Here is a 26424-nt window from a genome sequence, read left to right as displayed (position 1 = left end):
CCCCAGCACCCACTGTGTCCCTGGCAGCACAGGGAGGGATGATGGCCCTTGCACAAGTCCTGTCTCCATGGGAAGCATGACCAAAACAACAAACAAAACCTCAGCCCGAAGCCAAAATCCACCTCTGGAACGGGTGGCAGGGCCACCACTGTGGTGTCCCTGTGACCCCACCCATCCCTCAGCACCCGAAATTTGTCCCAGGCTCAGCACCCACCCTCCTGAGCCAGCCCAAGGTGCCACTGTCTTCTGGAGCTCGGTTGTGAGGACTCCATCACGGTGAGGAGTGGCCTTGGAGTGTTCCCCCCCCCGCAGTGGCCAGGGTGCCTCCTGCACCCATGGGTGCCACATGGGAGGTTGCATGTTGTCCCTGTTATCCCCCATACCTGCCCCCCCCCAGTTGTGGGTGTCCCCCGGGGATTTCCAGTAGGGTTTCCCATGGCTTCAGTGACCAGGATGCATGGCTCAGGGACACATGGATGAGGGGACCAGGGGGTGGCACATGACATGGGGAACCAGGGTGACCCAGGGGACAGGGGTGACATAGCGGGGACAAGGTCAGGGGGTGACATGGAGGTGAAGGAATAGGGGTGGCACAGTGGCAGGACCTGGGGAACAGGGGCGAGGGGGAGGCCCAGGGTGACAGAGGGAGCAGGAGGGGTGTGATACAGGGAGCAGGTCCCATAGGGATGACACAGAGATCAGGAAAACAGTGACATGGGGGCAGGATCGTGGAAGGACTCAGCCAGGGAAGGCAGGGGGTAACAGAGGGTGCTTTGGGGACAGGACCCCTGGGTGCAGTGTGGAGGCAAAAGGGGGCAGGAGCTCCAGGGCACGGGGCTGGGGTGGCAGGGGCCAGGACCCCCGGGGGTGGAACAGGGTGGCACAGGGCAGGACCCGGGGGGACAGGGCTGGGGATGACACGGAGGTGGGGGGGATACAGGGCAGGATGCTCAGGGACTGCAGCCAGGGACAATGTAGGAGCAGCCCAAGCAGGACCCCTAGGGCACATGGGGGAGGATGGGGGGGGCAGGGCTGATGCCGGGGACGTAGGGCAGGATGAGGGGGACACAAGGCCAGACCAGGGACACGATGTGATGCAGCGCAGGTTTGGGGGCAACCCTGATGGGCAGAACGGAGTGACACGGGTCGACTTGGCGGGCCAGATGGGGGTGACACATGGGCGGGACCCGGGGGGGGAGACGGGGCGGGCCCGGGGCACAGCCCGGTGCGACCCGACATGACCCGTGGCACAGCCCACGAACGACCCCCGGAACACCCCGGGGGTGGGGGTGACGTAGTGCGCTCTAGGCCCCGCCCCCGTGACGCGCTCCCGTGGCATGGCCATATAAGGGAACGAGGCGCGCAGGCCCCGCCCCGCGAGGAGCTGCAGCCAGACCCCGCCCCGCCCGCAGCCCGAGAAAGAGGGGGAGCACGGGGCAGGGAGGGGGCTGCGGGGAGCGGGTAGGAGACCCTTCAGGGGGGCACCAGGAGGGGAGCCTGCACAAAGCATAGGGACGGGGAGGGGACGGACGGACGGACATGACACACGCAGCGGGAGTAGGAGGAGGTGGGACACGGTGAGAGAGGCAGGGAGCACGGGGCGGGGGATGATGGGGAGGGCCCCAGGCTCGCACGGGTGCAGGGAACACAAGGATGGGGGGGGGGGGATAGTGGCAGGACCCTGAAAGGACAGGGGTGCCCTCAGGCAGGGGATGGTGGGTGCCCGGGGTGGGGGGGGCACCCATGCCCCTGCCTGCCACACAGGAGCGGGTGCTGCTCTCACGCCTCTTTATTCTGCCCCAGCATCCTTCTTGCCCAGCCCAAGAGGTCCCGGGGGTCCCTAGAGCAGCGTGGCCAGCTCAAAGCGCTCGGCGCAGCACCCACGGGGACCCAGCCGCTGCCGGGCCACCTCCCTGCGGTGCCGGGACGCTGCCAGCTCCTGGCGCAGGGCCCTGCTGCGCTCCGGGGGGCCGCCCGCCGCCGCCGCCAACGCCTCCGCCGACACCGAGCTCACCGGGGAGGAGCCACCGCCGCCGGGCTCTGCGAGGAGACAGGCAGCGTCCGGCCCAGATGCGTCACCCACCCACCCACCCACCCGCGGGGCCACCCCCAGGGCTGTGGGTGCCAAAGGGCCCTGCCACCCCCTTTTCCCAATGGCCTCACCCTGGGAAGAAGGGTGGTGGACAGCCCCGCGGGGCCGTGACAGTTGGGGGTTGCAGGGGTCCTGCACTCACTCTGCCGCTTCAGGTCGCGCAGGATGATGGTGGAGACAGGACGTGCCGGGTCCCTGCTGTGGTAGAGCTGCAGTGCCTCGAGGATGTCCGACTCCAGGGCAAACTCCGCATCCCACTCGTAGTTCTCATCCACCGAGGTGTTCCTCCTGTGGGGATGGGCGTCAGGACAGTCCCCACACAGGCACGCCGAGGGATGTGGGGACACAGGGAGAAGCAGGCAGGGGGTGAGAGGGCAGACAGGGATGCGGGGGGAGAGCTGGGGTGGTCCCCAGAGGCAGGGACGGTGGGGATGCCATAGGGGGGTGTCCCCAGGGAGCAGTGGCCGGGGGTGCCACAGGAGCTGGGAGGCAGCAGGGTGGCTCTACACCAGGACGCCCTGGCCAAGCCCTGTGGGACAGGCTGAGAGATGCCCTGGCATGAGCCGGCTCGTCCCGGCGTCCTGCCTGCGGCTCACCTCTTTCCGGTGCCACTGAGGGCTGGATCCATCCTTGCCCTGCCCTCCTCCGCTGCCAAGCCTCCGCCGTGCCAGCTGCCCCTGCCCCCGAGCGTGGTGCCCAGGCAGTTTCCCCCCAGGGATGGTGCCAGTGAGGGGGGCCGCAGAAAGGAGGCACTGCCCCGGCCGCTGCTCTGGCTGGTCAAACTGCCCCGCGGCAGCTTCTCCAGGGGGGCAGGATCCAGCAGCCTGCCCGGTGCCCAGCCAGGCTCTATGGTGCCAGCTGAGGGCATGGCCTCAGTCCTGCTGCCACCAACGGGGAGGCGGTAAGCTGGCTGGGTGGGGGGCCGCAGGCTGGCCCCTGGGCTGGGGGAGCTGGGCCAGGCAGCAGTGCCAGGCAGCGAGGCCTTGGCAGGACCCACCGGCAGCCTGGGGGGTTTGAGGAAAGTGGCAGCTGGGGGAGAGGTGGCGTTGGCACAGGTATCGATGCAGTCCGGGCACAGCGTCCGCCCCACGAGTGGCAGGGAGGCCCCAGACCCTGACGGGGCAGGCGGTGGGCTGTCAGCGGGCTCTGGCTGGCTGCCGGCATGGCTCGGCTCTGCTGGCTCCTCTGGGGGCGGCCAGTCACCATCGACACACATCTCCTTGAAGAAAGGCAGGCTCAGGTACTGGAGGATCCCGCTCTGGGCTGGGGGGCTGGCCGGCTGCCAGCTGCACCCAAGGCTGGGGCTGGGGGAGGCCGGGGGGCCGAGGGGCGGCCGGGGGGAGCCCTCGAGGGGCAGCGAGTCCCACAGGGCACTGGTGGTGCTCTGGCAGGGCCCAGTGCTGCTGGGGCTGTCGCGCAGCTCCTCCACGGCACTGTAAGGCAGGGTCGCGGCGGAGGCCACGGGGCTGATGTTGATGATGCACAATGCTGCGGCCTCATCCACGGGGCTGCTGCTGCCATAGCCGAAGTAGCGGCCCCGGCGGTAGCTGGTGGCCCGGGCTCCCCGGCGGGCCTGCCCCACGGGCCGGGGGTGCAGCGAGACCCCCTTGTGCCAGATGTGCTCCTCCTCCTCCTCTGCGGGCAGCTGGAGGTAGGGCTGGGGCTGTGGGCCCTGGGGGTCCTGCTGGGGGTACAGCTCTGGCTCGGCATAGGGCAGCGACCCGAAGCTGCTCTCCTGTGGCTGTGTGTCAGTCTCCACCACAAAGCGCCCATCGGGGCCACGGCAGATGCGCTCCAGGGGCACATGCTCCCCGACGTGGCTCTCATACATGGCGTACCGGGAGCCGGCCCCGGCAATGCTGAGACCCAGGCTGGTGCCGGCCTTCTCGCCCCACAGCAGCGTCCGGCGCAGGCTCTGGTAGGGAGACGGCTGCAGCTTCAGCTTCATGGTGCTGTCTGGGCTACCAGAGCCATGAGAATTGCTGTAAGGAAGAAGGGAGCTGCTATAGCACCCCCATCCTGGCTCTGGGCTTGTGCGGCTGCCCCCGTGCCAGGAGAGCTTGTGCCAGGTATCTGGCAGCAGGTACCATGACCCTGCCACCGCTGCTGTGGGCTCAACAGACCTGCTCCTGCACTTTCTGATCCTTCCTTCAGCCAAAACTCCCCAGAGGCAGCACCCCGGGGGAGCCCTACCCCACGGCATGCCCTGACCCCAGCACCCCTCTCCTAACACCCCTCTGCGGCCAGCCCTCAGCCAGTGGTGGTGGTGGTGGGGGGGGGCTGGCTGCCCCCTGGCCTGTCCCTCTGCCCCCAGCCAGCAGTTAGTGAATGATAGGAAGCGCAGCGAGATGGGGAGGGAGCATGGCATGGCATGACTTACTGTGGAGGTGGAAGCTTCTTGCTGGGGGAGAAGACGAGTGGTGGATCTGGAAGGTCATGAGAACACAAGGGGATCACACGGCGAGCAACTCAAAGAGATGATGAGGAGACTGCGGCACCCACTCAGCCCTGCTACCACCCCAGGGGAGCCCCCCAGCCCCAGGCTGGCCTGTCCCCTCCCTGGGCACCGGGTCCTGCCACCCTGCACATGGCGCTTTGAGCTCTCCGGGAGCCCCAGCATCCAGGCACCTGCACCCGGGCAGCAAGCTCCTACCTTGCCTTCGCTTCTGGATGCGGGCAGCACGCCGGCGGTTCATGATGCAGGCGGCCATTGTGCTGAAGATGATGGCCACGCTGAGGAAGCAGATCCCACCGACGACCCCGGCCAGCACTGGCTGCGGCAGGAGCTCTGGCAGCTGGGTGCGAGACGGATACACCTCCATGCCTGGGTGAGACAGGAGACACCATCAGAGTCTTGGTTACCCAGAGGGCACACCAGCACAGTGGGCACAGCCTCCCTCACATCACCAGCACCACAGGGATAAACAGCAAAGCCTCAGCTCTCTTGCCCATTGGGGCTGCTCTGCCTTCAGGTGGACCCACACCCTCCACCATGCCAGGCACCGGGAGCAGGGGATGCTCTGCGCAGAGCTCTCCTGCTACCTGGTCCGTGAGACTGAGGTCGCACCAGACCCGCATGTGGAGATGGGTGTTCCCATGGTGTTAGCTTTGGGGCTCCTGCTCTGGGCACTGTACACCCTGTCTAGCAGCAGGGACACTTGGGGGTGAGAGCAGTGTGAAGGGGTTTCTCTTTGGGAAGATCCTAGACCATGCCGGGCACTTCACACCTCTAATTTCTATCCCCAGGGCAGGAAGAGCAAGTGGGCAGCAGCCCAGGCCTTACCTGCTGTGGAGACATTCACCGTGTTGCTAGGATCGCTGATGTAGCTGCCAGCAAAGGCCACCAGTCGGAACTCATAGAAGGCGTCCTGGGGAGCAGAGGGCCATTAGCCTTATTGGCACAGTGGTCAGCCAAGCCTCAGCCCACACAGCTGCAGAGCTGAGTGGCTCTGCCAGAGGCCCCAGCTCTGGGTACCAGCGACACAGGACATCTGATCCCCTCCCTTGCTGTGTCGCCCGAGCTGCCCCACAGCCAGGGAGCACCCGGTGAAATTCCCACCTTGATGAGTCCTGGCACCAGCACCTGGGTCTTCGTGCTAGGGATGGAGCGGTCCAGCACCTCCCAGCCACCCTTGCCCTGCCGCAGCTCCAGCGCGTAGCCGCTCAGCGCCACTGAGAACTGAGCCGGGGGCTCCCACTGCAGCAGGACCCCACGCACAGTCTCATTGGCAGTCAGAGCCTGCGGCGGGGATAGGAAGACGCGCATGGTCATGGCTGGCGGCTCTGGAGGCACTGTGGTCACTGGGAAGCCTGAGGAGAAAAGGGACGCTGGTGTGGGAGCTAATGCGAGGGGACAGCAGGGCAGAAACAGGAGCCTCCTCAGTGCTTGAGGGCTCTGGGGGGACAGGAGCTGCTTTGGGGAGCGCACAGGCCCCCTCTTACCCCTGGGCACAGAGGTGACAATCTGGCTGAAGGGGCCACTGCCCAGCTTGTTCTGGGCCAGGACGCTGAACTGGTAGCTTAAGTCTGGCTGCAGATTCTCCACCAAGAGGTGCTGAGCCCCCACCGGCACAGAGAGTGACACCCAGTCATGATGGGCCCGGGGTGGATGCTTCACCCTGAGGAAATGTGGGAAATGGGAGTCCAGAACTGAGGGCCCCTGGTGGGGGCAGAGGGGCTGTGGGACACCAGACACTGCCCACAGGGACTCACAGTGGTGTGTACCAGACACTGAACCTCTGGAAATAACCCCCGTCAAACCCCGGCTCCCAGGAGATATTGGCTGCCAGCAGGAGCGGGAGCACAGAGACGTTGGTGACAGCGTGAGGACTGGTACCTGGTGGCAGAAGCAGAGAGAAGACCTGTCAGATGGGGTGGCTTAGACAACAGTCATGCAGGGGCATTTCCATCCCTTCCAGCACAGGGAGGCTGGTGTTGTCCACCCCAGGACAGCCCAGCACCCACAGCATCTGCCCACCAGGGACCAGCAACTCACCCAGCACGTGGACAGAGGTGGAGGTGCTGACACTGGCCACCAGGTTGGTGGCTGTGCACTCCCAGACACCATGCTGCTCCTTGACGAGCGGGCGGAAGATGAGGCTGCTGTTCCCATCCACCTGGGCACCACTCTTCCCCATGCTACCCACCTGCATGGCAAGGCATGGACACACTGATCATGGGCAACCACCCACCCCACCCAGGGCTGGGACAGCTAACATGATCCACCACCCTGGTGCTGGTTTAGGAACCGAGGGGCAGGACTTTTTCCCTGGTTTCTTAGGGGGCGACACAAGCAAAGTGCCCTGAGCCCCTTCTGCTGCAGGAACCAGGAGAGAGGTGACCCTGTAGCATCTGCAGGGACGCAGATATGGGGACTGTGCTAGAGTGATGCCCCAGAGGCCAAAAGCAGCATCCCCCTCCCAGGAGGTCTCAGCTGGTTCTCCAGAGTGGCGGCTCCTACCTTCAGCCAGGTGACAGCTGGGGGGGGATCCCCATGGGCGGCGCAAGGGATCACCAGCTCCCGGCCCACCTCCTGGAAGTATTCCTCCTTAGGGCGCACCGTGAAGGCAGGGGGGTCCTGGAAGACAGGCACACATGGTGAAGGGCTTCGTGGCAGGCAGGACAGGGTGCAGACCTGCAGCAAGGCAGGCCGACGGGCACGCAGTGTGCCTGGGCTGCTCAGCACGGCAGGGTGGGAGCAGCTTGGGCAAGGGACTTGGGCAGTGTGCCCATCTGCCCAGCCTCACCTTCAGCAGGACACGCGTGGGCCGGGACTCGCCAGCGGTGCCATAGCTGTTGTACGGGGTACACGTGTACACTCCCAGCGCATCGTCGTTCCCCATCGCAATGACGATGGAGCCGTCTGGTCTTGTGGACCAGCCAGGGAGCTGGGAGATTGGGGCACAGGGTCAGGATGAGGGGCTCAGGGAGGTGGGAAGGCAGGGGAGGGTGCAAGCGGTGGTACCTTGTCCAGCTCCAGTGGGTGCCCATCCCTCGTCCAGCTGACGGAGAGCAGAGGGGGGTTGGCCCTGGTGGGGCAGCGGATCACACCCTGCATCCCCTTGGGCAGGTGGGTCTCTGGGAGCATGGTGGTCACCTGCGCTGGATCTGCAAGGACAAACAGGGTGCCAGGGCCTGCATGAGGGCGGCAGGGGGCCAGGGTCCCTGTGGCAGCTGAAGGGGTACCTCCTTCCCACCACAGCCTGTGGGGACCTCCACAGGCTGGCCCAGCAGGGCCTTTCTGTGAGCGGAGCTGCTGACAGCATGGCCCAGGCTCGTGAGGGGCCGTGGGGCTCTTACACAGCACTGTGACAAAGGCTGAGGCAGAAGGCGGCTTCCACAGCCCATTGCTGGGGATGCAGGTGTATTTGCCAGCATCGTCTGGGGTTGTTCGCTGGAGCAAGAGACTCCCATCCACCAGGACGCGGACCCGAGCCTGGAGGTGGCTGCAAGGGAAGGGGAAAGCAGTGGTGAGCAGTGTGGCTGGGACCGTCCCCACTGCTCTGGGATGAGCAAACCCCCCAGCCACGCACCCAGCCAGCCCATCACTCTAAGCCACGCTTCCCAGGGCCACAGCAGCCCCCGCCAGCCACAGCACCGCCAGCAGGAGCCCGCAGCCACCTCGGTGCCATCCCTGTTCCCACTGTACCTGAGGTGGAAGACGTTGCTGCTGCCCTGGAACCAGGTGTAGGTGAGGTTTCCTGGGTACGCCTCAGCCTGGCACGCCAGAAAGGCATCTTGGGAGACATTGACGGTGACGTTCTGGGGTGGCACCACGATGATAGGTGGCCCTGCAGTGTGAAGCAGAGGGGATAGTGAGGACTGGGGACAGGGGATGGCCCCAGCTGCTCCCAAAGCCCATCATACCCGCACCTGCCCCAAAACCAACCCCTGTGATGTGGCTCCCTCTGTGGCCTGTGACAGCACCCAGTGGGGTGGCCCACATGGCCAGGGCTGGGAAAGCACCTGCTCTTACCCTGCACGAGCACACGGGTGGTGTGGGTGATGGTACCCTCCTTGCTGGAAGCATGGCAAGTATAAGTGCCTGCGCTGGCGCGCTCCACAACAGCAATGCTCAGCGTCCCGTTCCTCACCTGCAATGGCACCGGGCATGTGGCACAGCCACCAAGGGACAGGACACTCTCAGGAACGTGGCACTGTGGCAGGGCCGGTGGCAGTAGGTGGGTGCCACCATGGTGGGGATGGGCACCTGCTCTCCAGCCAAGCAGAGTTGCATGCCTGGCAGCGTGCCTGGCTGCCCCACAAGACCCTGGCTGAGCTGGGGGACACACCACAGGGGGGTAACGGGTGGTTTGCTGTCCTCACCTGCACTGTGTCCCCACTCTGCACAGCCAGGTCGCTCCTCTTCCAGATGACAACAGGCTGGGGGTTGCCAACAGCTGTGCAGGTAAGGCTCAGTGCGTCCCGGTCCCGCACCTCCACAAATGCAGGGGGGGTCTCCAGGAAAGTGGGGGGTGCTGTGAAGACAAGTCCAGACCCTTACCCCCAGGTCCAGCTCAACTGGTGTTGGAAGACCAGTGGATCCAGTCCCAGCCCTGAGAGATCTTGGCTGGTGCTGGGCAGAGCAGTAACCAAGGGTGGGATCTACTGGTACCGTTGACAGTGAGGTGGATCCAGGTGCCGTTCTGGAAGTCGGCGTCGGTGCTGTGCCGGTCAAGGAAGAGCACGCGGCACTCGTACCAGCCTTGGTCCTCGGCACGCAGGAGGTCGATGCGCAGCGAGGCGCCTTCCTCGATCCGCACGCGACCTGCACACCCAGAAGCGGCCATCACAGACAGTGCTACCGGCTCAGGGACAGCTGCATTCCTGGGCCACCCATCTCCCCGGTACACCCACCCACACAGCACTTGCCCCCACTGCGGGCTCAGTGGCTTCCCTGGGGAGCGGGGCTGACTGCCCCACTTGGCAGCGGCAGGGTCTGCCAGCGTGGCCAGGCCACGCTTGGCCTTCTTCCACCTCGGCTGGTGCCACAGGGGGCTGGGAACGGCCACGGGACAAAAGCCAGGGCGGCTGCTCCACGGTGGAGGTTGGTCACACCGACATTTAGCACCACACCTCCCGCTGCTGTTGGGGAAATGGGAGAGGACATGGAGGTGGGCTCTGCCACCTGCCCTCGTGTAGGGTGGCCTTGGCAGGGACCCCCCCTGACAAGGTGGGTCCCTGTACCTTGAGTATCGCTCTCAGCAGCTGGGCAAGAAAGCTGGTCCCACTGCCCCCTCTGCCTCCCCCTTGAGCTGCCAGCCTGCCTGCAAAATCCCTCCCTACCCCCTTCCCCCTTGCCTTTCAGGGACCCTTCTCCTGCAGCCTCAGCCGCCCTTTCCCCCAGGAGCCCCCCCCGGCAGTCTCACCCTTAGGAGCCCTGCTAAGCCTCGGGCACCCCCGCACCGTGCCCTCTCCCCGTGGCACGGAGGGGGTGAGGCTGAACCCCTCGCCCGCCTCGCAGGCACGAGTGCTACAGACCCCTCGAGGGGCACAGCAGCAGGGTGCTCTCCTGGACCATGGGGCCCTCGGCCCAAGCAGGCAGCAGCCCCGCGCCCCACGGCTTCTTTGATGAGGAGGAGGATAAGGGCGCAAAGCGACAGCGAGCACAGCCCTTTAATCCCCTGGGCTATTATCAGAGCCATAATCGGCTCAGGCGTGCAGCAGGCAATTGGCTCAGCCCCGGCTGGGGTGCGCAGCCAGCAGCACCCACTGCCCTGGCACCCCCGAGGCTACCTGCCCCCGACCCCACTGCAGGCATCCGTGGCCCAGAGAACTGCTCCAGGCTGGGGATGCGGGTTTAGCCCCAGGCGTGCCACTGCCTGGGGTTGCCTTGCTCCCAGCACACCACATCAGGGCCATGGCCACAGTCCTGGCAGCACAACACGCAGCTCTTGGCACTGGAATGGCTCATGACGCTCCCCATCGACATCCCAGAGCTCCCCGGGTCCAGCAGCTTCCTGAAGTGTTTCCAACAAAGCAAGCTTTGCCGAACGCTGTTGTCAGCTCTACCCAGGAGGTCAGTGTCACAGGCAGTCCCCACACGCTGCCCAACCCACTGGAGCCCAGGCAGGGCACTGCACGAGTTCTACCGGCAGCAGGAGGCTGCATCCCGCCAGACGAGCCTGGCGAGGAGGAAGAGGAGCAGTGGGACCCAGGCAGACTGGTTTGGGCACGGAGGCTGCGTGGTTGAGGGACAGGATCACATGCAGAGTGCTGGGGCCGTGCAGCCCTGTGCAAACCCAGCACACAGACACATGCAAACCCTTCCCAACAGCGCCCGGACTTCTTCCAGCCGCTGCAGCCACCTGCCACATCTCCCACCCCTCCTGCTTCTCCCCACAGTCAGCTCCAACCCAGACCCACAGAATCTCCTGCAACAGGAGGCACAGGGACAGGTGGACGTATCCGGGTGCCTCTGGCAGCACCCCTCACTCAGAGCACAAAGCAACACTCCAGACAAACCTCGAACACGAGGAGGGTGGCAGAAGCAGTGAGAGGGATGGGAGCCATGGCAAAACACCCATGGGACAAGGGGTCTTCCCACACCTCACCCCAGAGCTGGCTCCCACGCTGAGCCCTGGGAAGCAAGGCAGCTCTGGGAAACCGCATCCCTGCCTGCAGCTGCCAGCTCACAGCCCCAGGAGCCAGGCGGGAGCAGCAGACTCCTGAACAAAGGTCCCTTTGGAAGGGATCAGTGTGCCCTGGGGACGCCCCCCGGCCTCCCCCTAATCCCCCATGCCGGCCCCAGCCCCCTCCTCCTCTTCCACCACCCTGCTGATAACAAAACCGCCACTGCCCTCCGGACCAGCATCCCCCAGTGCCTGGCAACCGTCATTCAGAGGGACACAAAGGGGGCTGCAGACCCAGCCGCCATGCTTGCCGCCAGGGATGGGGTGCCCAAGCAGGCGGCCAGGCCAGAGACCACCGGCCCTGCTCCAGGCCAGCCAATGGCAAGGGATGGCCCATGACACCATGGGGGATGGTGGCACCTGGGGGAGAGCTGACCCTGTTCCCCCAAGTGGCCCAAGGGCTCTCACAGAGGTGGCTACAGCCCACCTTGTCCCCAGGATGCCCCAAGTTGCCTGATGTGGGTGACAGCAGGGGCTCCCTGGCCCCTCTGGGTGACACCTGATCTGCTCTGCCTGGGAAGGGCTGGAAGAAGGGGCTGCCCTCGCCCTTACCCTGCACCCTCGGCCCCTGCCCTTCCCTCCATCCCTTCCCAGCTCCCCAGAGGATTGAAAACAAGCCTTCCCGCTGCCATGGTGACAGCCGCCAGCCCCCCTGCCCAGCCACCTTGCCCTCAATACAGTCACCAGACCCCTTACCCCAGCACATCCCCCCAGCACTGATCCCGTAGCCGCCCAACCTGCTCCTCCCACCCCCCGGGCCACACTGGCAGCAGGGACAAGGGGGGGCCGTGGGCAGCGCAGGCAGGATGCTGGCAGGATGCTGGCAGGTCCTTTCTGGGTAACCTGAGCTCCTGCAGCCAAGGGGCCCTGCGATGCAGGCTCAGGTAACAGGAGCCCAGAGCAGGCCTCCTGGTAAAGCAGGTGCCTTGTTGTCACCAGAGGGTTTGTTGTCACCACCGGTCCCACAGAGCCAGCTCAGGGCTGGCCGTGGAGCAAAAGTGCCCCTGGGCACAGGCTGGCAGCAGGGAGAGACCCAGGTGTGTCCCAAAATCACTCTCCTCCTGTGCAGCCCAGGAAGAGGCAGCATCTCTCTGCCTGCAGTCAGGCAGGACAGGGGTTGTCTCAAACCTCAGCCTGCCGCGCATTTTTTAGGCAAGGGCCTGTTTTGGCAGCGGGGGCAGGCTCCTGACCTAGGCATGATCCAATCTGGTGCTCCAGCCCTCCCCATCCTTTCCCGTGGGAGGATTTTGGTGTGTTGCTGCCACAGACTTTTGGTGCCAGGCTCAGCCCAAAATGCTCAGCCCTTCCCCTCCCCCCCAGCTTCCTCATCCTTGAGGGATTCTCCCGTTGTCTCCACCTCCATGCTCACAGGGATCTCTCTTGCTCTGCCACCGCTTCACTTTAAATATCCCGTAAAGAGAATATCCCCCTCCCACGCCACAGCCCTTTCCCAGCACAGCTTTGCTCCAAATCCCAGCCAGCCCAGCACCGCCAATTAGTGGCTTCGCCAAAATCCCCTCCCCAGGCTCAACCTTCAAGCATGGGCCAAGGTGGTGGCGTGGCAGTGCCTGGGCACCCACAGCCTCTGGCACGGGGCATCCCACTGTCACCGGCCCCAATCCAGCACAGCAGGCAGGACAGGAGAGCCAGGGCAGCGCGGCAGGCAGTACCACGACACCGCAGCTCAGGTGTGTGCAGGCAGGTGCTCGGCCGTCCCCATTTGCAAGTGGGTGGTGCTGGGGGAGGCCTCGGCAGCCAGAGGCCACGGTGATGGGAGCGATGGCTGGTGTGCTGGGAGCCTCCTGCCTGGGGAGCTTCTCCCACCCTCCACCCCGGTGGGGATCCCTCCCTGCTGCCGAGCTGGGCCAGGGGCTGAGTCTCCCCTGCAAGCTGGGTATTCACATCCCTTCTGCCTCCTACTCCAGCCATCCCTGGAACTGCTGCACAAGGATGGGACTCTGCCCTGCCTTGGGGACCTCCCCAGTCCCACAACGTCCCCTCTTGCCGCCCCAGGGCCAGAGGGAGAGCCCTGCGCTTCCCCACCGCCCTGGGAGCGTGATTAATGCTGTCTGACAGCAGCAGCCCTCGGCTGGGGCCCAGCCAAGGAGAGCAGGGACGTGGGACACCGGAGCCAGCCCGGCCGGCCTCGGGTAACCCCCCGGGCCAGTCCCAGCCCGGAGGCTGGAGCCAGGAGGGCCCCCCCAGGACCCCATAATCGCCCACCACCACGGCACCCTGGCTGCAGGACTTACCGATGTACTCCGGGTCCACCCGCGGCGAGTATAGCCCGAACTTGATGAAGATGGGGAGGACGAAGCCAAAGCGGACCCACTCGATCACGTAGAGAGGGGGACGGGCCTCGTGGGCGTCCAGGAGGTCGCAGCCTAGCACCGTGCTCTCCCCGACTCGCCCCACCACGGCCTGGGACTCGCTCTGGCCGCTGCCTGACGGGAGCAAGGCGGGAGGGGTGAGCCCCGCCACCGGCACGGGACCCTGCCCTCCCCCGAGCACCGCAGCCCGCGGACCCCTTCCCAACCGGTCGGGAGCGGCACCACGCGCGCTGTCCCCGCCGCCACCCGCGTCCCGGGGGCCCGGCACCGGCCAGACCGGCCCCGCCGGCAGCGCGGCCGCTCCCGCCCCGGCTCGGCCCCTCCGCCGCGGGCGGGACGGCGGCCCCTTACCCTCAGCGCCGGCGCCGGCGAGCAGGCTGAGGACGGCGGCGCGCAGCCACCACCGCATAGCCCAGGTCCCCCCTCAGGCGGCTCCCGGGACGGGGCGGGCGGGCGGCGGGAGACCGAGCGGCGGCGGCGGATCGCCGACGCCTCAGGGCCCGCGGACCGGCGGGCTCCGCCAGGCTGGCCACGGCGCACCGGCCCCGGGCGGGGGGCGCTGGCGGCTCCGCGTCCCGCCGCTCCTCATGCCCGTCCCGCGGAGGCTCAGCTCGGCTCCGTCCCCACACTCCAGCCGCCGCCACCGCCGCCGGGCGGCCGCAAACAAACCCGCGGTGCCGGGAGGGGCTGCCCCGGGCCTCGCCCCCCGCCCCGCCCGTTGCCACGGGGACAGCCAATCAAGAACTCGGCGCCAGGCGTCCCCGAGGCGGCCAATGGTGGAGCGGGGCAGCGGGATCCGCGAGGGCTGCTGGGAGTTGTAGTTCTGGCGGGAAGGGAAGGGGACGCGGGTAGGACACTGCTGCGGAGTATGGGTGGGTGATACACCCGTGGGACACGGCGCGGGCCGTGTGCGTGACACAGGTGTGCGTGACCAGGTGTGTGACACCAGTGTGCCTGCACGCTGTCTGGCTGGGAGCATCGGCTGCCCACGGTGCCCACCCGGGGCTGCTGCAGGCTGAGCCCTGCCGTGCCGAGCCCTGCCGTGCTGTGCCCAGTCATGCTGTGCCATGCCGTGCAGTGCCACACCATGCTGAGCCCTTTCCTGCCATACCGCACCATTTCATACCACGCCAAGCCATGCCGTGCCATGCCAAGCTGTGCCGTGCCACACCACGCACAGCTCTGTGGCAGGGAGGCAGCGCACGTGTGGGCACGGGGCACCCCCGTGACCGCCGTCTTGCCAGGGCTCCCCACCTGCCCTTCCCTATCCCAGCTGTCTCCTCTGTAATCCCATCCTAAATGTGTCCCTGGTGTGGGGACGGCCACCGGTGTGGTGTCCCCATCCTGCCAGGCTGAGCCGGAGCTGGGCTGCCCGCCAGGTTGGGGGCTCTGGAAAGCCTCCTGGGACAGGGGCTGACTGGGGAGGGGACATCCCCCGCGTCCTGTTGCCACCATGGAGCATGGCATCGAAGGTCGAGCATGGCCATGCTGGACTGCGTGTGCCGTGCCGGGCCCTGCTCTGCAGCACTGCCAAGTCCCACGTGCAGCACTGAGCACTGGGTTGGGGATGCTGGGGCAAAGCCCCTGTCCCGGTCCCCCTTCCCTGGGACAGAGGGGTCCGCTGTCCCCCCCGTCAGCCCGGCCTGGCCCGGCCCCCTGAGCCTGGGAGACTATTAAGGACAGAGCTAAAGTAAGAGGAGTTAAAGTAAATAATTCTGCGGTTAAGCTGCTTTCCTGCATCTCACAGGCCCATGTGAGTCCTGCGGCTCCCATGGGCTTAAGCGCTGTGGCTGGACGGTACTGCGCTGTCCCCGTCATCCCCGTCCCTGTCCCCCAACACAGGGCTGGGCGCCCCCCCAGCCACTCGTGCCCCAGGTAAGGGGTGCAGGCAGAGTTAATCACCCACGGATGGCCCCATGTCCTGACATGGTGTCACAGCCCACCAGAGCCATGGCATCGCTCATGGACCATGGGTACTTCCCGAATCTCCACCAGGGAAGGGCCATGGGGCACTGAGCAGAGCAAGGGGCTGCTTTCTGCCCCCTGCTTTTTGGGGTGCTCCACAGCCTGTGGTGAAGACCCCTCCTCGGTCACCTCCTCTGTCCCTGCTGGTCCCACCCCAGGCCCTGTGGGAGGAACGGGGTCCAGGAGATGGGGACACTGGGGTGCTACAGCCGCCCCAAGGCAGTTGGTTGCCCCCAGACAGGTCTCTGAGCAGGGCACAGCCATTTTGTCAGTGGTACCTGGTGCCACCACCCTGGTGCTTTGTTCCCGAGGGAACATGACGACATTTTGGTGTTTCAGAGCAACGTTTGGGGGCCTGGGGAGTTGCCTCGCAGAGGCGATAGCTCCGCCAGCCCAGGGCGCGGACACGGTGCTCATGCCCAGTGAGTGCCAGGCGCTCCCGGCCATGTGCCACACACCCGGGAATGGGGACGGTGACACTTCTTGCTCTTAGGATTTAAATGCCACCAAGGTTAGGAGCAGCTGAGAAGAGATTTTCAGGATTGGACTTTTGGACAGAGATGCCTAAATTCCATCTAAGCTACACTTTAAGCATCAATGTCCTGGGCCGGCCCCCGTGCGCTGACGCAGCTGCCACCCTCTGCGTGGCATCACTGCTTTGGCGGGCGACCAGCTCTCAGGCCCGCTTGCTGGTGGCCGAAATGCAGCCACTCGTGCTCCCCAAGGGCCAAGGCTGGGGAGAGACCCAAGAGCCAGGACCCCTGCAGCCTGGGGCATGGCTGCTGACCGAGCTGGGTGGCACAGCGGGGTGGCAGGGAGCCTGGCAGAGCCACGAGCGCGTGTGCTGCCTGCTGGTTCCCCATACACAGACCTGGAGAGAAGCCACAGGAGAGTCCTTTAATGCAGGGACTGACAGCAGCACCTCGGGGCTGGGAAAAGCCCCCCACTGTTTTGGAGCGACAGTCTCCATCGAACCCATCCAGCACACGCTGCCCCGAGGAGATGGTCATGCTCACGCATCCTCGCTGTCCTCTCCAGCGCTGTGGCAGGGCAGATCCCACTGGCGAGCTGGGCTTTGGCAGCCGCAGCTCCCCTCCCGGCACACCACCAGCTGTGGCCCTGGCATGGCACAGGGAGCCCCTCCAGGGAGGGGAATGACATAGAGCCAGGACTCCTCGCTGCAGGGCTGCACCTACCAAACGAGCTGGCAGAACTGGATCACGGCTTGCTCCTGCTCCCGCGTCTCGATGGAGCCAGGCCGCAGCCGTCGGATCTCCCAGATGGCGTCGCTGCCATTCATCTTCTGTGCCTTCGCCAGGTAGCAGGCCAGCATGGTGCCCGTCCGGCCGTGTCCCAGCATGCAGTGCACCGCCACAGCCTGTCCGGCAGCACCGCACCGCCAGCTGGCACCAGCACGGAGGGATGCGAGTGTCCCTGCCGCAGCCCCCCGTGCTCCCCAGCACCACCCCTTGGTGTCACAGGCGTTGCCTCCCTTGGCATAACCTCTCCCCGGGTGCCACCTCCTCCCGTGCGAGGTCTCACCCCGCTGCGGTGTCACCCCCTCAGCGCTGCCTCCCCGGTGTGATGTGCCCCTCACCATACCTCACCGCGGGCGTTGGCCTCCTCCACCAGCTGCAGGAAGCTCTGGATCTGCCCGGGTGTCGGAGGGCTGAAGTCGGGCACGCGGAGCCGGTGGAGCCGGATGGCCGGGCAGCAGCCATGGTGCGGGGGTGCCCGCTCCGACAGCGACACCAGGTGCCGCACGCCCTGGCCCAGCAGAAACCGGTAGTGCCCCGGCTCCCGGGGCATGCCCAGGCCCGCCAGCCGCCCCTCTGCCACCCACGAGAAGTTGGGGGGCTCGGACGCCCCCATCGCCTGCAGGGATCGGCACCGTGGGCCTGCGCCGCCGCGTTCCCTGGGGACAGGGCTGCTCTGGGGACCCCGGCCAGGCCAGACCCCTGCGAGACCATTGCCAGGACCCCTGGGACGCCCCCAGTTCAGGCCTCCCAGGATCCCCTGCCAGGCCCCCCGGGAGACCGTGGCCAGACCCCCCCAGCACCCGCTGGCCAGGACCCCCCACGTCGGGACTCCCGGGACCCCCTGGCCAGGCCCCAGGACCCCCAGTTCAGGCCGCCCGAGATCCCCGGGCCCGTCCTCCCGACCAGGCCCGTCCCCGCCCCCGCCCCCCCCCCCCCCCCCCAGGAGCTCCGCACCGGCCAGAGCTCCCCGTAGGCCGCACCGCCCGGGCCCGGCCCCCGCGGCCTGCCCCGGGCCGGCCCGGCCGATCCCCGCAGGCCGCCCCCAGCAGGCCCGGGCCCCTCCGCGCCCCTCCCGCCCCGCCGTACCGGGGAGGCCGCGCGGCGGCGGAGCGGGGCCCAGGGAGTGTCTGCAAAGAGCGGCGGCGCGGGCGGGCAGGGACCGTCCGCCAGCGGCGGGGCCGCGCCCGCCGCCGGGACACGGGGCCGCGCCTCCCGGGGCTCCAGGACTGCCCCCCGCCCCCCCCCCCCCCCGGCGGCACCGGGACACGGGGCTGCCCCGGGGCTGCACCTCCCGGCCCCGGCCGCGGCCCCTTGAGTTTCGCCCCTGCCCCAGGCCCCCTCCGTGCACAGGGGCTGGCGGGGGTGCACGTCCCCCAGCGCTGGGCAAGGGGGTGCCTGTTTCTGTCCCCCCGTGTGGCCCCAGTGTCCCCAGGACGGGAGCGGGGCCCCTGGGCTGGCAGCAGCCCCCTCCCCCTTCCTCCTCTCCCGCTGACCCTCACCCTAATGACTTTTCTGAGCCTGGATTAATTGCCTGAGCCATGCCGAGCTTTGGTGGGCTTCAGTGTGTCCGGCGAAGACCATTGCTGCTTTTTAAAACCATTTCTTCGTTTATGTGATGCCAGGTGGCTTTGCGGGGAGTTACACAGCAGGGAAGGGAGCCGGGACACAGCTAGCACGGCAATTACAGCTCCGCCAGTGCTTGCCAGCCACTCTGAGCGAGAGCGCAGGAGTGCACCAGCCCCATGCGCGGCGCCAGGCGTCAGGCCTTCAGGTAGACTTCGCCCACGATCTGGTAGGGGAAGTTTCTCCAGCCAAAGATGGGGGCTTTGTCAGGTCTGTTGTTCATGGCCTCCATCACCCCCGAGGTGGAGATGCCCGTGTCCCACATGTACACAACCGACATTTCCCCCACAAAGGACTGCTGGGCGTCAAAACCACCCCCGAAGGCGTCCTGCTCCTGCCCCAGCACGATGGCCGCCTCCGCCCCCACCGTGTAGTCCTTCTGCAGCCCCTTGCGGGGCCAGGGCTTCCCGTTGAACCAAAAGCCCACGATGCCGGTGGTGGACTCCCAGCTGGCGCAGACGTGCTCGCTCACTGCGATGCTCTTGGGGACGCCGAAGGACACAAAATTGCCCCCCACGTAGAGCCGGTACTCACCAGGCTTGGGCTTGAGGAGGAGGATCTCATTGTCCTGCGCCTTGGTGGCGTAGGAGAAGAGGCTGTAGGGCCGGGTCAGATCGGTGTAGGACCACAGGCACACAGTGAAGTTCTGCAGCGGCTGCTCTGGCTTCGCCCTCACCAGCCCGTGGGAGTCTTTGGTCTCTTGGGGAAACACGAACACGTTGTACAGCAGGTCTGGGAGAGGTGAGAAAGAGGTGGCTGCTCCTGCCACGGTGAAGGCATCCAGCCAAGTCCCCCAAGGGGAAACAGGATTGCAGTGTGCCAGTGAGGAAGCCACCACCAACCTGGAGGTGGCCTCCAGCATCAGACCAGGAGGTGGATTGCACCACTAAAACCAGCCACACGTGGGCTGTGATATGGGGTGCCATGGGCACAGGGTGGTGAGGACGAGCTGTGGGAAGGAGGGGAAGAGCCTTTGTCCCCAGCCATCCCCTTGGTCCTCTCCCTACCATCTATCCACAGGTTGTAGGTGGCCACGGCAGTGCCCAGTGAGCCGGTGGCTGTGCAGACGTAGGTGCCCAAGTGGGTCTTGTTGAAGGAGGGGAAGAGAAGGATGTTGTCGGGGCCTTTCTGCAGGGGGTCGTGGTTTCCTTCCTTCTCCCACAGGAACTCCTGGGGGCTGAGCCAGGCCAGGTGTCACTCAGGTGGGTGGACACCCCGGGGTGGCCATGCCATGGGGTGGGGGGACACGGAGGGATCATGGTGCTCCCTCCCCAGCCCCTTCTTCTCCAGCTGCTCATGGGGCCAGGGATACTGGAGCTGCCTGCCCCACGCTGGTGCTGTGCCATAGGCTGTGGAAGGGCAGGGAGTGCCGTACCTGGCATCCCCTGTGACCTTGCAGGAGAGCATCAGCTGGTGGTACAGGGTGGGTGCCGGCGGGTGAGCCTGGATCTGGGCGGTCACTTTTTCTGCAGCACCCAGAGGGAAGGGCCAGGCTGGGTAGGGGGGTCTCCCTGTCCCTCCTGCCCCGCCCGTGGGGCCCAGCTGCACCAGCCTGTGGGAGCCCCCCATCCCTGCCGCAGCCCTGAAGCACTCTTCGTGGTACCTGGCGTTGTGTCCCTGCTGCCCCTCACTGCTGCCCCTGTTGTGGCGCTCAGGGTGCCCCTTTTGGTTCTCACTACACTGCCATCGCATCTTGTTCTCCCACCCCTGCTGCACCCCCCCTGCACACCCAGCACACTGCGCTGAGCCCACTGCACCCTTCTGTTCTGGGTGCCTCCTCCACTGCGCAGCTACAGTGTGACCCCCGCTCCTCCCCCTGCACCCACTGCACCCTTGCTGCACCCACTGCACCCCTCACTGCACCTGCTGCACCCCTTTGCAGTGCTCAGGGTGCCCTACTGCTCCCCACTGCCACCACCGCTGCATGTCCCCCTATACTCACTGCACCCGCTGCTCCCCACTGCACGTTCCGCTGTCTCCATGGGACCCGAAGGGGGTCCCAGAGCAGTCCCTCTGCCCCTACCTTTCGGGGCAGCAAGGTCAAAAAGTGCTGTGAGGGTGAGGAGGCAGACCCACAGCTGCCCCATGGCACTGCTGAGCCCGGCTGCTGGCACCTCCGTGGTGAGGGGGAACAGCAGAGCCACCCTGCCGCGGCCCTACAGCTGCTCAGGGTCTGTGCCGGGGTGAGCGTGGCTATGCAATGGTGACGTTTGCCTGTGATCTTCGTCCCCAAGTGTCTGGGGGCACTGACCTGCAGGGCTGTTTGGCAATCTGGTGAAGGGCCCGGGGCTGGTTTGCCTGCCTGGGAGCCTGCAGACCCAGCAGGCTGGCAGGGAGCCCTGGGGACAGTGGGTGTGCATGGGGACGGGCATCAGGGACAGGTCCCATGGCCCCAAGGGCCTGTGCCGAGCCCCTGCCTGCCTGTCCCTAATCACTTCTGCTGTTTTGTGTGTGGTCGGGCAGCTCTGGAGCTGGTGGATCTGCATCCTGCGCATGCGGGAGCTGGCCGTGGGGGCAGCTTGGGAGGGGGGGGGTATGGGCAAGGGAAAGGGTACCCCAGGCATCAGTGATGGGTTGGTGGCAGGTGCTGGCACTCAGGGGGACCCTGCCAGGCTGAGCAGTGCCCTCAGCTCTCCCCAGCTCCGTCCGAGCCCTGTCCTGACTGGAGCTCCCTGGCTGGGGCATGCAGATGGCACCTTCTTCTTGGCAGGTTGTAGAGGCAAAGGGGTGATGGGGATGGGGAGGGGAGAGCAGGGGCTGAGACTGTCCCAGCCCCGGATCCAGGTGACTTTCATGGCCCCAGCACCTCCCGGAGTCGGGGTTTCACCACCACATCGCCCTTCACTTCATAACTTAGGCTCTTCCAGGCCAGGACGGCAGGCGGCAGGCGCAGGGACTGGTAGGCGGCTCGCATCTTGTCTGGGGACAGCCCCATGTCCCACAGGTAGACGTCAGCCAGCTCACCCGAGAATGAGTTGTAGACGTCGAAGCCGCCCCCGAAGGCATCCTGCTCCTGCCCCAGCAGGACGGCCGCCTCCACCCCCACTGTGTAGCCCCTCTGCAGCCCCTTGCGGGGCCAGGGCTTCCCATTGAGCCAAAACTCGGCGATGCCAGTGGCAGACTCCCAGCTAGCACAGACGTGCTCCCAGTCCCTGCCACCCTCGGGGACACGAAAGGTGACGAACTTGCCCCCCACGTAGAGCCGGTACTCGCTGGGCTTGGGCTTGAGGAGGAGGATCTCGTTGTCCTGCGCCTTGGTGGCGTAGGAGAAGAGGCTGTAGGGCCGGGTCAGATCGGTGTAGGACCGCAGGCACACGGTGAAGTTCTGCAGTGGCTGCTCAAACTTGGCCCTCAGCACCACGTAGGCATTGCTGGGGTCCTTCCGGAAGACAAACACCTTTCGGTACAGGTCTGGGGGATGAGAGAGGAGATGTGGCGGGAGGTTGGGGAGTCCTGCAGCCCCCTGTGACTGCCTCTGAGCCTTCCTCTGTCCCCCTGCCCCGGGTGACTCTGCATCCCTGACGTCCCATCTGCTGACCCCAGCCTTGCTCCAGCATCCTCCAGCCTTGCTAACCGGGCTCTGGCACAAAGCAGAGGGGTCTGAGAGCTGCTGCCACATCCCCCCTGGACCTGCCCCACCCTGTGCCAGCTCCTGTCCCCCGGTGTTGCCCCTACCTTCCTGGGCCATGATCCCCGAGAGCACGGCCAGGACAGCAAGCCAGAGCTGCAGCTGGCCCATGGTTCCAGGCGCTGTGGTTGATGCTGGGAGAGGAGCCGCCTCGGTGCAGGGCTGCCGCCTGCTGGGTTTATGGGCTGGAGGGTGGGAGGGGACCCGCGTCCCCCCAATCCCGTCCCCAGCAGCCTGGCATGCCCAGGAGGAGCAATTTCATGCCATCACGGGGCCGTGTCGCAAGACCCTAGGTCACCCGCCTGCACGGGGCTCCCCTTGGAGCTGTGCCCCAGGCGCGTGCCCACCGGGGCAGCGGGGGCACCCCGGCCACGTGGCTTCACCTCGGTCCTCTTGTGTCACCCTTCCCTTCCCTGGGCAAACCCCTTGTGGGAGCAACCCGGTTTGATCCCGGCTCGTCTGAGAGGAACAGGGAAAGCTGACCCCTGCCCCTTCGCCCTGACTCGTGGCTCTCGGGCACATCCCCGGGCTCTGCTTGCCCCGTCCTGGCCAAAGGGATGGAGCCTGAAGCCGGAGCCATGGGCACCAGGTGGCAGAAGAAACCGCAGCAAAGCTGAGTGGCCAAGGGTCCAGTGTCCTCCGAGGGTGTCCATGGTCTGGGCATCCTCTGAGAGTGTCCGTGTGTCCTGCGAGTAGATGGGGCTGGCGCACAGCATGCTGTGCCCCCCACCCGTGTGCAGCCTGGTTGGGAAGGGGGAGGATTTTGTCTGCTCTGGGCTCCGTAATGATGGTGCTGGTCAGGGGGTCTGGGCCGGGGATGTGGGGCTGTTGCGTGGGTATGCTGGGGGAGATGGGTGGCAGGGCAACAGTGAGATGCTCTCGGCTGTGGGTGGCCACCCCCTTTTTGGAGACAATGTGGGCTCGTTCCCCACTGAGTCTGTCCCTGAATTTACCGGGGATGAGCCTCCAGGTCCCGCAGGGCTTGGCTCAGCCGGGGCAGCTCCTTGTGCGCTGCCATGCCAGGCCCTGGACCCCGTGGGGGGGCAGGTCCTGGCCGCAGGCTTGTGTCCCTTCATCACCCCCCCTCCAGCTCTCCACCCACACCCATTTCACATCCTGTGTGCCTTGTGACCGCACGCAGCCATCTCTCATGGACCATGGCTCAGACGCCTCCATATAAATCACCCCACTTCCCGCTCATAGACTGCAGAGCTTCATTATGAACACTTCCTGCTAATTTGGACGCATGAGGAGCACACACCTCCCGCTTCCCATCCCTTGGCCTGCGGGAGCCTGGCCAGAGGCGATAGATGTCAGCCCCCGTGCCCCCCCCGCACCTCCCAGCCCCTGCCATTAACTGAGCTTGGTGAGCAGCTCTGACAGATGTATATATTGTATGTAATTCCCACTGGCTGATCTCGGACATGATGCTTAACTCGGCTTGTCAGGAGGGAGTGAAAAATCCCCCGTCGCTTCACATCACCGCTGCCCTTACTGCCTGCTGAAATCTCCCGGTGGAGCTGGGTGGGCTGGGGTTGAACCTCGGGGGTCCCCAGAGGTGTGCAGGACCCTGGGGCTGACACCCCCCGGGGGCTTGGGGAGATGCTTGAGGCACCCCAGGGCTCTCTCCTGTGAGCAAATTGGGGTGTCTGGCCCCAAACAGTGGGGCTGAGACCCCAAGGAAGAGGATGGAGGAAGGAGAGGCACCAAGCCTGGCACATAACGGGCCCGTGTTGCTCTCTCCTGGGTCCTGGGGGAGCGTTGCCTGTGCGGCAGAAGCTGCGGGGCTGGTGGGGACACTGTGGGGAGAGGGGACGGTGCTGGGGGCCGGGGTGCCAGGGGCTAGCATGAGGCCCGTGGCTGCAGCTCCAGGAGCTCAGCCACTGCCACTGGCACCTGCCCTGCGGCGGCAGAGCCAGGCAGCGAGCAGTGCTGCGGGCCCCAGGCAGCAGTGCAGCACCCCCAGCCCCTCGCTCAGCCCCAGCACGTAGTCAAAGTGCTCAAAGGTGCCACAGGTGGGCTGCAGCAGCTGGGCGTGCAGGAGGAAATCCACGGCCAGCCCCATGCCATAAGGCACCCAGAGCCCAAAGAAGAGCCAGCTCGCACTGATGCCTGGCTTCCAGCCTGACCTCAGCCATGGCACAGCCAGCGTGGCCACCAGCAGCGCTGCTGGCAGCAGCAGGAAGAGGCAGAGGCAGAGGGCGAGGTGCAGCAGGTACACTGGGGAGAGGATGTCCACGCTCCGGCGGAGGCAGCTCGTCTCTGGGGCTGCCACCGTGCCACTGGCGAGAGCTGCTGGCGTTGCCAGCAGCAGTGCCCCGGCCCACACGGCCACAGCCAGCCGCTGGCTCCGGGCATCCCAGTGACACCAGGCAGTGCTGCAGGAGCTGCTGCCCACCAGCAGCCCCTGCACGAAGAGGCTCCAGTACCACAGCAGGTGGGTGAGCCTGCACAGCCCTGTGCCCAGTTGCCAGCCCTGCCTGATGCCTACTGCCACCGGCGGCAGCAGGGCGGCAAAGAGACCCGTCCCCACTGCCAGCTGGGCCACCAGCGCTCGGCTCTGGGGCCAGCCCCAGGCATGAGGCCGCTTGGCCAGTGCCACCAGCAGTGCCCCAGTGCCCAGGATGGCTGTGGCACAGGTGATGGCCAGGAAAGTGGGGGCTACGCGCTGGAAGAGGGGACAGTACTGGTTGTGGCAAGGCGCAGCGTCGTAGTCCAGGAAGGTCACGTTACTGTCATCATAGGAGAAGTTGCCCATGATCTCCAGCAGGTCCAGGGAGTTTTCGCTCTCCAGGACTCTAGGGCTCTGTGAATGAGACCAGTGGGTGTCAGGCAGGGATGTACCCAGCTGACCGCAGGTGCCTGCATCCCACAGCATTGCTTGAGACATCCCCTCTGATGGGCCGCTGCTCCCTGCCATGGAGCTGCTGCCCTGCTGGTGCTGGGGCATTCACGTACAGCCCTGGTGCAGGTTGAGCAGGGCGATTTATCAGGCAGGGACACGCTGTGGCGAGAGGGGAGGCCGCCTGCCCTCGGGGGCATGGGATTGTCCTGGGCTGGCCCTGCTGTGCATGGAAGCACAAATTTTCTTACAGCCTCAAAGGAGGGTTGCAGCCCCCCTGTGGGTGGGTGCAAACCCTGCAGCAGGTAGGTGCAAACCCCACGGAGCCATCTGCAAGTGAGTGTTTGCTGGCAGCACCCACTGTGAGCCGTGGCCCTGCTCACCACTGTGCACCCACATGGCCCCAGCTCTTGCGTCCAGCAGGATGGGAAGTCACTGAGAAGTGGCAGGGGATGGGAGAGGCACTCACCACCGGGATACAGTTGCCCATGATGTGTGTCCCAGGACGGCACCTGCTCCTCTGTGTTCGGGGGTCTTCAGTGGGTGCTGTGCGTGGCAGCCAACGCTCAGCCACACGCACTCACCGCAGGGCACTGTGCCCAGCAGTGCATGCTCAGGGGTGCACGCTCTCCAATGGGCACCACGCACAGCGCTGCACGCTCTCCAAGAGCCGTGTTGCACAGTTGGTGCCTGCTCCGCTCGCTCTCCCTCGGGCTCCACTCCTCCTGGTCGAAAGGGAGGCGAAAGACTGCAGTAAAGAGATAAGAGCTGCCTCGTTAATAGGCAGCCCTGCCCTTCTGGCCTGGCAATCCCCTTTGCCAGGGCCTGAAGGAAACAGGCAGGTCACTGCTGCCAGTAAAGCCAGCGAGCCACCAGCGCAAGCCTGCAATTTCTCGAGCAGGAAACAATCACTTCTTGGCAGAACACCTTAAATTAATTAGGAATTGTATTTACAGGCACCCTGCCTGTGTGGATGCTTCTATTGCTGGCCAGGACTCGGGTGTGTGCGGAGTTTCATCCCAGGGATGCCAGCTGCGTGCAAGCCTGGCTCTGGGGTATAGGGTGGGTGTTGCCGGTGCAGGATGCAGGCGGCTGCCAAGGGGACCCCGTGGCAGCGCAGCCCAGCCCAGCCCCTCGGTGCTTTCCAGCTCCCGTACAGCAAGGAAATTTGCAGCTCTTCCTCCAAAAGCCCCACTGGGAGGCCGGATCCTGTCAGGTCACCCTGCAGCACTGGGGCTGAGTCATGGGCTCCCAGGGCTGCAGTGGGCAGCAAGACCAGCTTGGCAGGGGCCGGGGGCATTTGGTGGCCCTCATGCCTGGTGAGAGCATTCATGGAGGGCGGTGGGGCTGGGGGGCACTCAGGGGGTTGGGATTGAGGGTTACTGTTGTTTGGCAGAGCTGGCAATTTGGGAGGAGCTGAGAGTCAGGGTCTGGGTGTCTGCAGTGGGAGTTTGGGGGACTAGGTGGGGGGATTTGGGGGTAAAAGGGCTAGGGGTCTGCACAGCGGGCCTGGGGACAGGCAGCTGATGGAGAGTATGGTTTGGGGGGGCTGAG

General features: G+C 65.8%; 5 protein-coding genes across 6 annotated transcripts; all 5 read right to left on the bottom strand.

Annotated features, from left to right (window-relative positions):
• Positions 1-1774: 1774 nt before the first annotated feature.
• IGSF9 (immunoglobulin superfamily member 9) lies at positions 1775-14229 on the bottom strand. The gene is made up of 20 exons (XM_052796081.1): positions 13905-14229; positions 13476-13667; positions 9207-9359; positions 8918-9069; positions 8568-8685; positions 8241-8382; positions 7892-8037; positions 7557-7699; positions 7339-7479; positions 7053-7169; positions 6588-6738; positions 6305-6428; positions 6035-6210; positions 5652-5902; positions 5376-5460; positions 4746-4916; positions 4473-4518; positions 2689-4074; positions 2235-2380; positions 1775-2040 (listed from the first exon to the last, which is right to left on the bottom strand). Exons 1-20 carry the CDS (start codon positions 13960-13962, stop codon positions 1841-1843), a joined length of 4098 nt encoding a protein of 1365 aa, XP_052652041.1. The 5' UTR covers positions 13963-14229; the 3' UTR covers positions 1775-1840.
• A 2172-nt stretch (positions 14230-16401) lies between these two features.
• Positions 16402-17530, bottom strand: DUSP23 (dual specificity phosphatase 23). The gene is made up of 3 exons (XM_052798121.1): positions 17121-17530; positions 16715-16896; positions 16402-16558 (listed from the first exon to the last, which is right to left on the bottom strand). Exons 1-3 carry the CDS (start codon positions 17388-17390, stop codon positions 16531-16533), a joined length of 480 nt encoding a protein of 159 aa, XP_052654081.1. The 5' UTR covers positions 17391-17530; the 3' UTR covers positions 16402-16530.
• An 831-nt stretch (positions 17531-18361) lies between these two features.
• LOC128145780 (serum amyloid P-component-like) lies at positions 18362-20577 on the bottom strand. 2 transcript variants are annotated; one of them, XM_052796467.1, is made up of 4 exons: positions 20424-20577; positions 19776-19866; positions 19408-19577; positions 18362-19132 (listed from the first exon to the last, which is right to left on the bottom strand). In XM_052796467.1, the coding sequence occupies exons 1-4, from the start codon at positions 20485-20487 to the stop codon at positions 18537-18539; spliced, it is 921 nt and encodes a 306-aa protein (XP_052652427.1). In that variant the 5' UTR covers positions 20488-20577; the 3' UTR covers positions 18362-18536. The 2 variants fall into 2 exon arrangements, with proteins under 2 accessions (XP_052652427.1, XP_052652428.1); XM_052796468.1 differs by having other exon boundaries at positions 18362-19099.
• Positions 20578-21186: 609 nt separating this feature from the next.
• Positions 21187-23327, bottom strand: LOC128145781 (serum amyloid P-component-like). The gene is made up of 2 exons (XM_052796469.1): positions 22076-23327; positions 21187-21811 (listed from the first exon to the last, which is right to left on the bottom strand). The coding sequence occupies exons 1-2, from the start codon at positions 22137-22139 to the stop codon at positions 21192-21194; spliced, it is 684 nt and encodes a 227-aa protein (XP_052652429.1). The 5' UTR covers positions 22140-23327; the 3' UTR covers positions 21187-21191.
• Positions 23328-23403: 76 nt separating this feature from the next.
• On the bottom strand, positions 23404-25616 carry ACKR1 (atypical chemokine receptor 1 (Duffy blood group)). The gene is made up of 2 exons (XM_052796466.1): positions 25340-25616; positions 23404-24834 (listed from the first exon to the last, which is right to left on the bottom strand). The coding sequence occupies exons 1-2, from the start codon at positions 25358-25360 to the stop codon at positions 23905-23907; spliced, it is 951 nt and encodes a 316-aa protein (XP_052652426.1). The 5' UTR covers positions 25361-25616; the 3' UTR covers positions 23404-23904.
• Between the last annotated feature and the right edge of the window lie 808 nt (positions 25617-26424).

This window comes from Harpia harpyja, chromosome 9, assembly GCF_026419915.1.
Source record: "Harpia harpyja isolate bHarHar1 chromosome 9, bHarHar1 primary haplotype, whole genome shotgun sequence".
Taxonomy (NCBI): Eukaryota; Metazoa; Chordata; class Aves; order Accipitriformes; family Accipitridae; genus Harpia; species Harpia harpyja.
Note: the sequence above shows the minus strand (reverse complement) of the source record. Positions and strands in the feature narration are given on the sequence as shown.

Bases quoted from the DNA above. Each gene is read 5' to 3' on its own strand.
- LOC128145781 (XM_052796469.1), bottom strand. From the start codon at position 22,139: ATGGGCCAGCTGCAGCTCTGGCTTGCTGTCCTGGCCGTGCTCTCGGGG. The intron at 21,812-22,075 runs GTAGGGGCAACA...CTCATCCCCCAG, and splicing joins GGGGATCATGGCCCAGGAAG to ACCTGTACCGAAAGGTGTTT.
- IGSF9 (XM_052796081.1), bottom strand. From the start codon at position 13,962: ATGCGGTGGTGGCTGCGCGCCGCCGTCCTCAGCCTGCTCGCCGGCGCC. The intron at 9,070-9,206 runs GTACCAGTAGAT...TTGTCTTCACAG, and splicing joins GATCCACCTCACTGTCAACG to CACCCCCCACTTTCCTGGAG. The intron at 8,686-8,917 runs GTGAGGACAGCA...GTGCCATTGCAG, and splicing joins AGAGTGGGGACACAGTGCAG to GTGAGGAACGGGACGCTGAG.
- LOC128145780 (XM_052796467.1), bottom strand. From the start codon at position 20,487: ATGGGGCAGCTGTGGGTCTGCCTCCTCACCCTCACAGCACTTTTTGAC. The intron at 19,867-20,423 runs GTAGGGGCAGAG...TGGGTGCTGCAG, and splicing joins TGACCTTGCTGCCCCGAAAG to AAAAAGTGACCGCCCAGATC. The intron at 19,578-19,775 runs GTACGGCACTCC...GGCCTGGCTCAG, and splicing joins AAGGTCACAGGGGATGCCAG to CCCCCAGGAGTTCCTGTGGG.
- DUSP23 (XM_052798121.1), bottom strand. From the start codon at position 17,390: ATGGGGGCGTCCGAGCCCCCCAACTTCTCGTGGGTGGCAGAGGGGCGG. The intron at 16,897-17,120 runs GTATGGTGAGGG...GCTGCCGGACAG, and splicing joins AGGCCAACGCCCGCGGTGAG to GCTGTGGCGGTGCACTGCAT. The intron at 16,559-16,714 runs GTAGGTGCAGCC...GCCCTGCCACAG, and splicing joins CAGTTCTGCCAGCTCGTTTG to CGCTGGAGAGGACAGCGAGG.
- ACKR1 (XM_052796466.1), bottom strand. From the start codon at position 25,360: ATGGGCAACTGTATCCCGGTG. The intron at 24,835-25,339 runs GTGAGTGCCTCT...TCTCATTCACAG, and splicing joins TGGGCAACTGTATCCCGGTG to AGCCCTAGAGTCCTGGAGAG.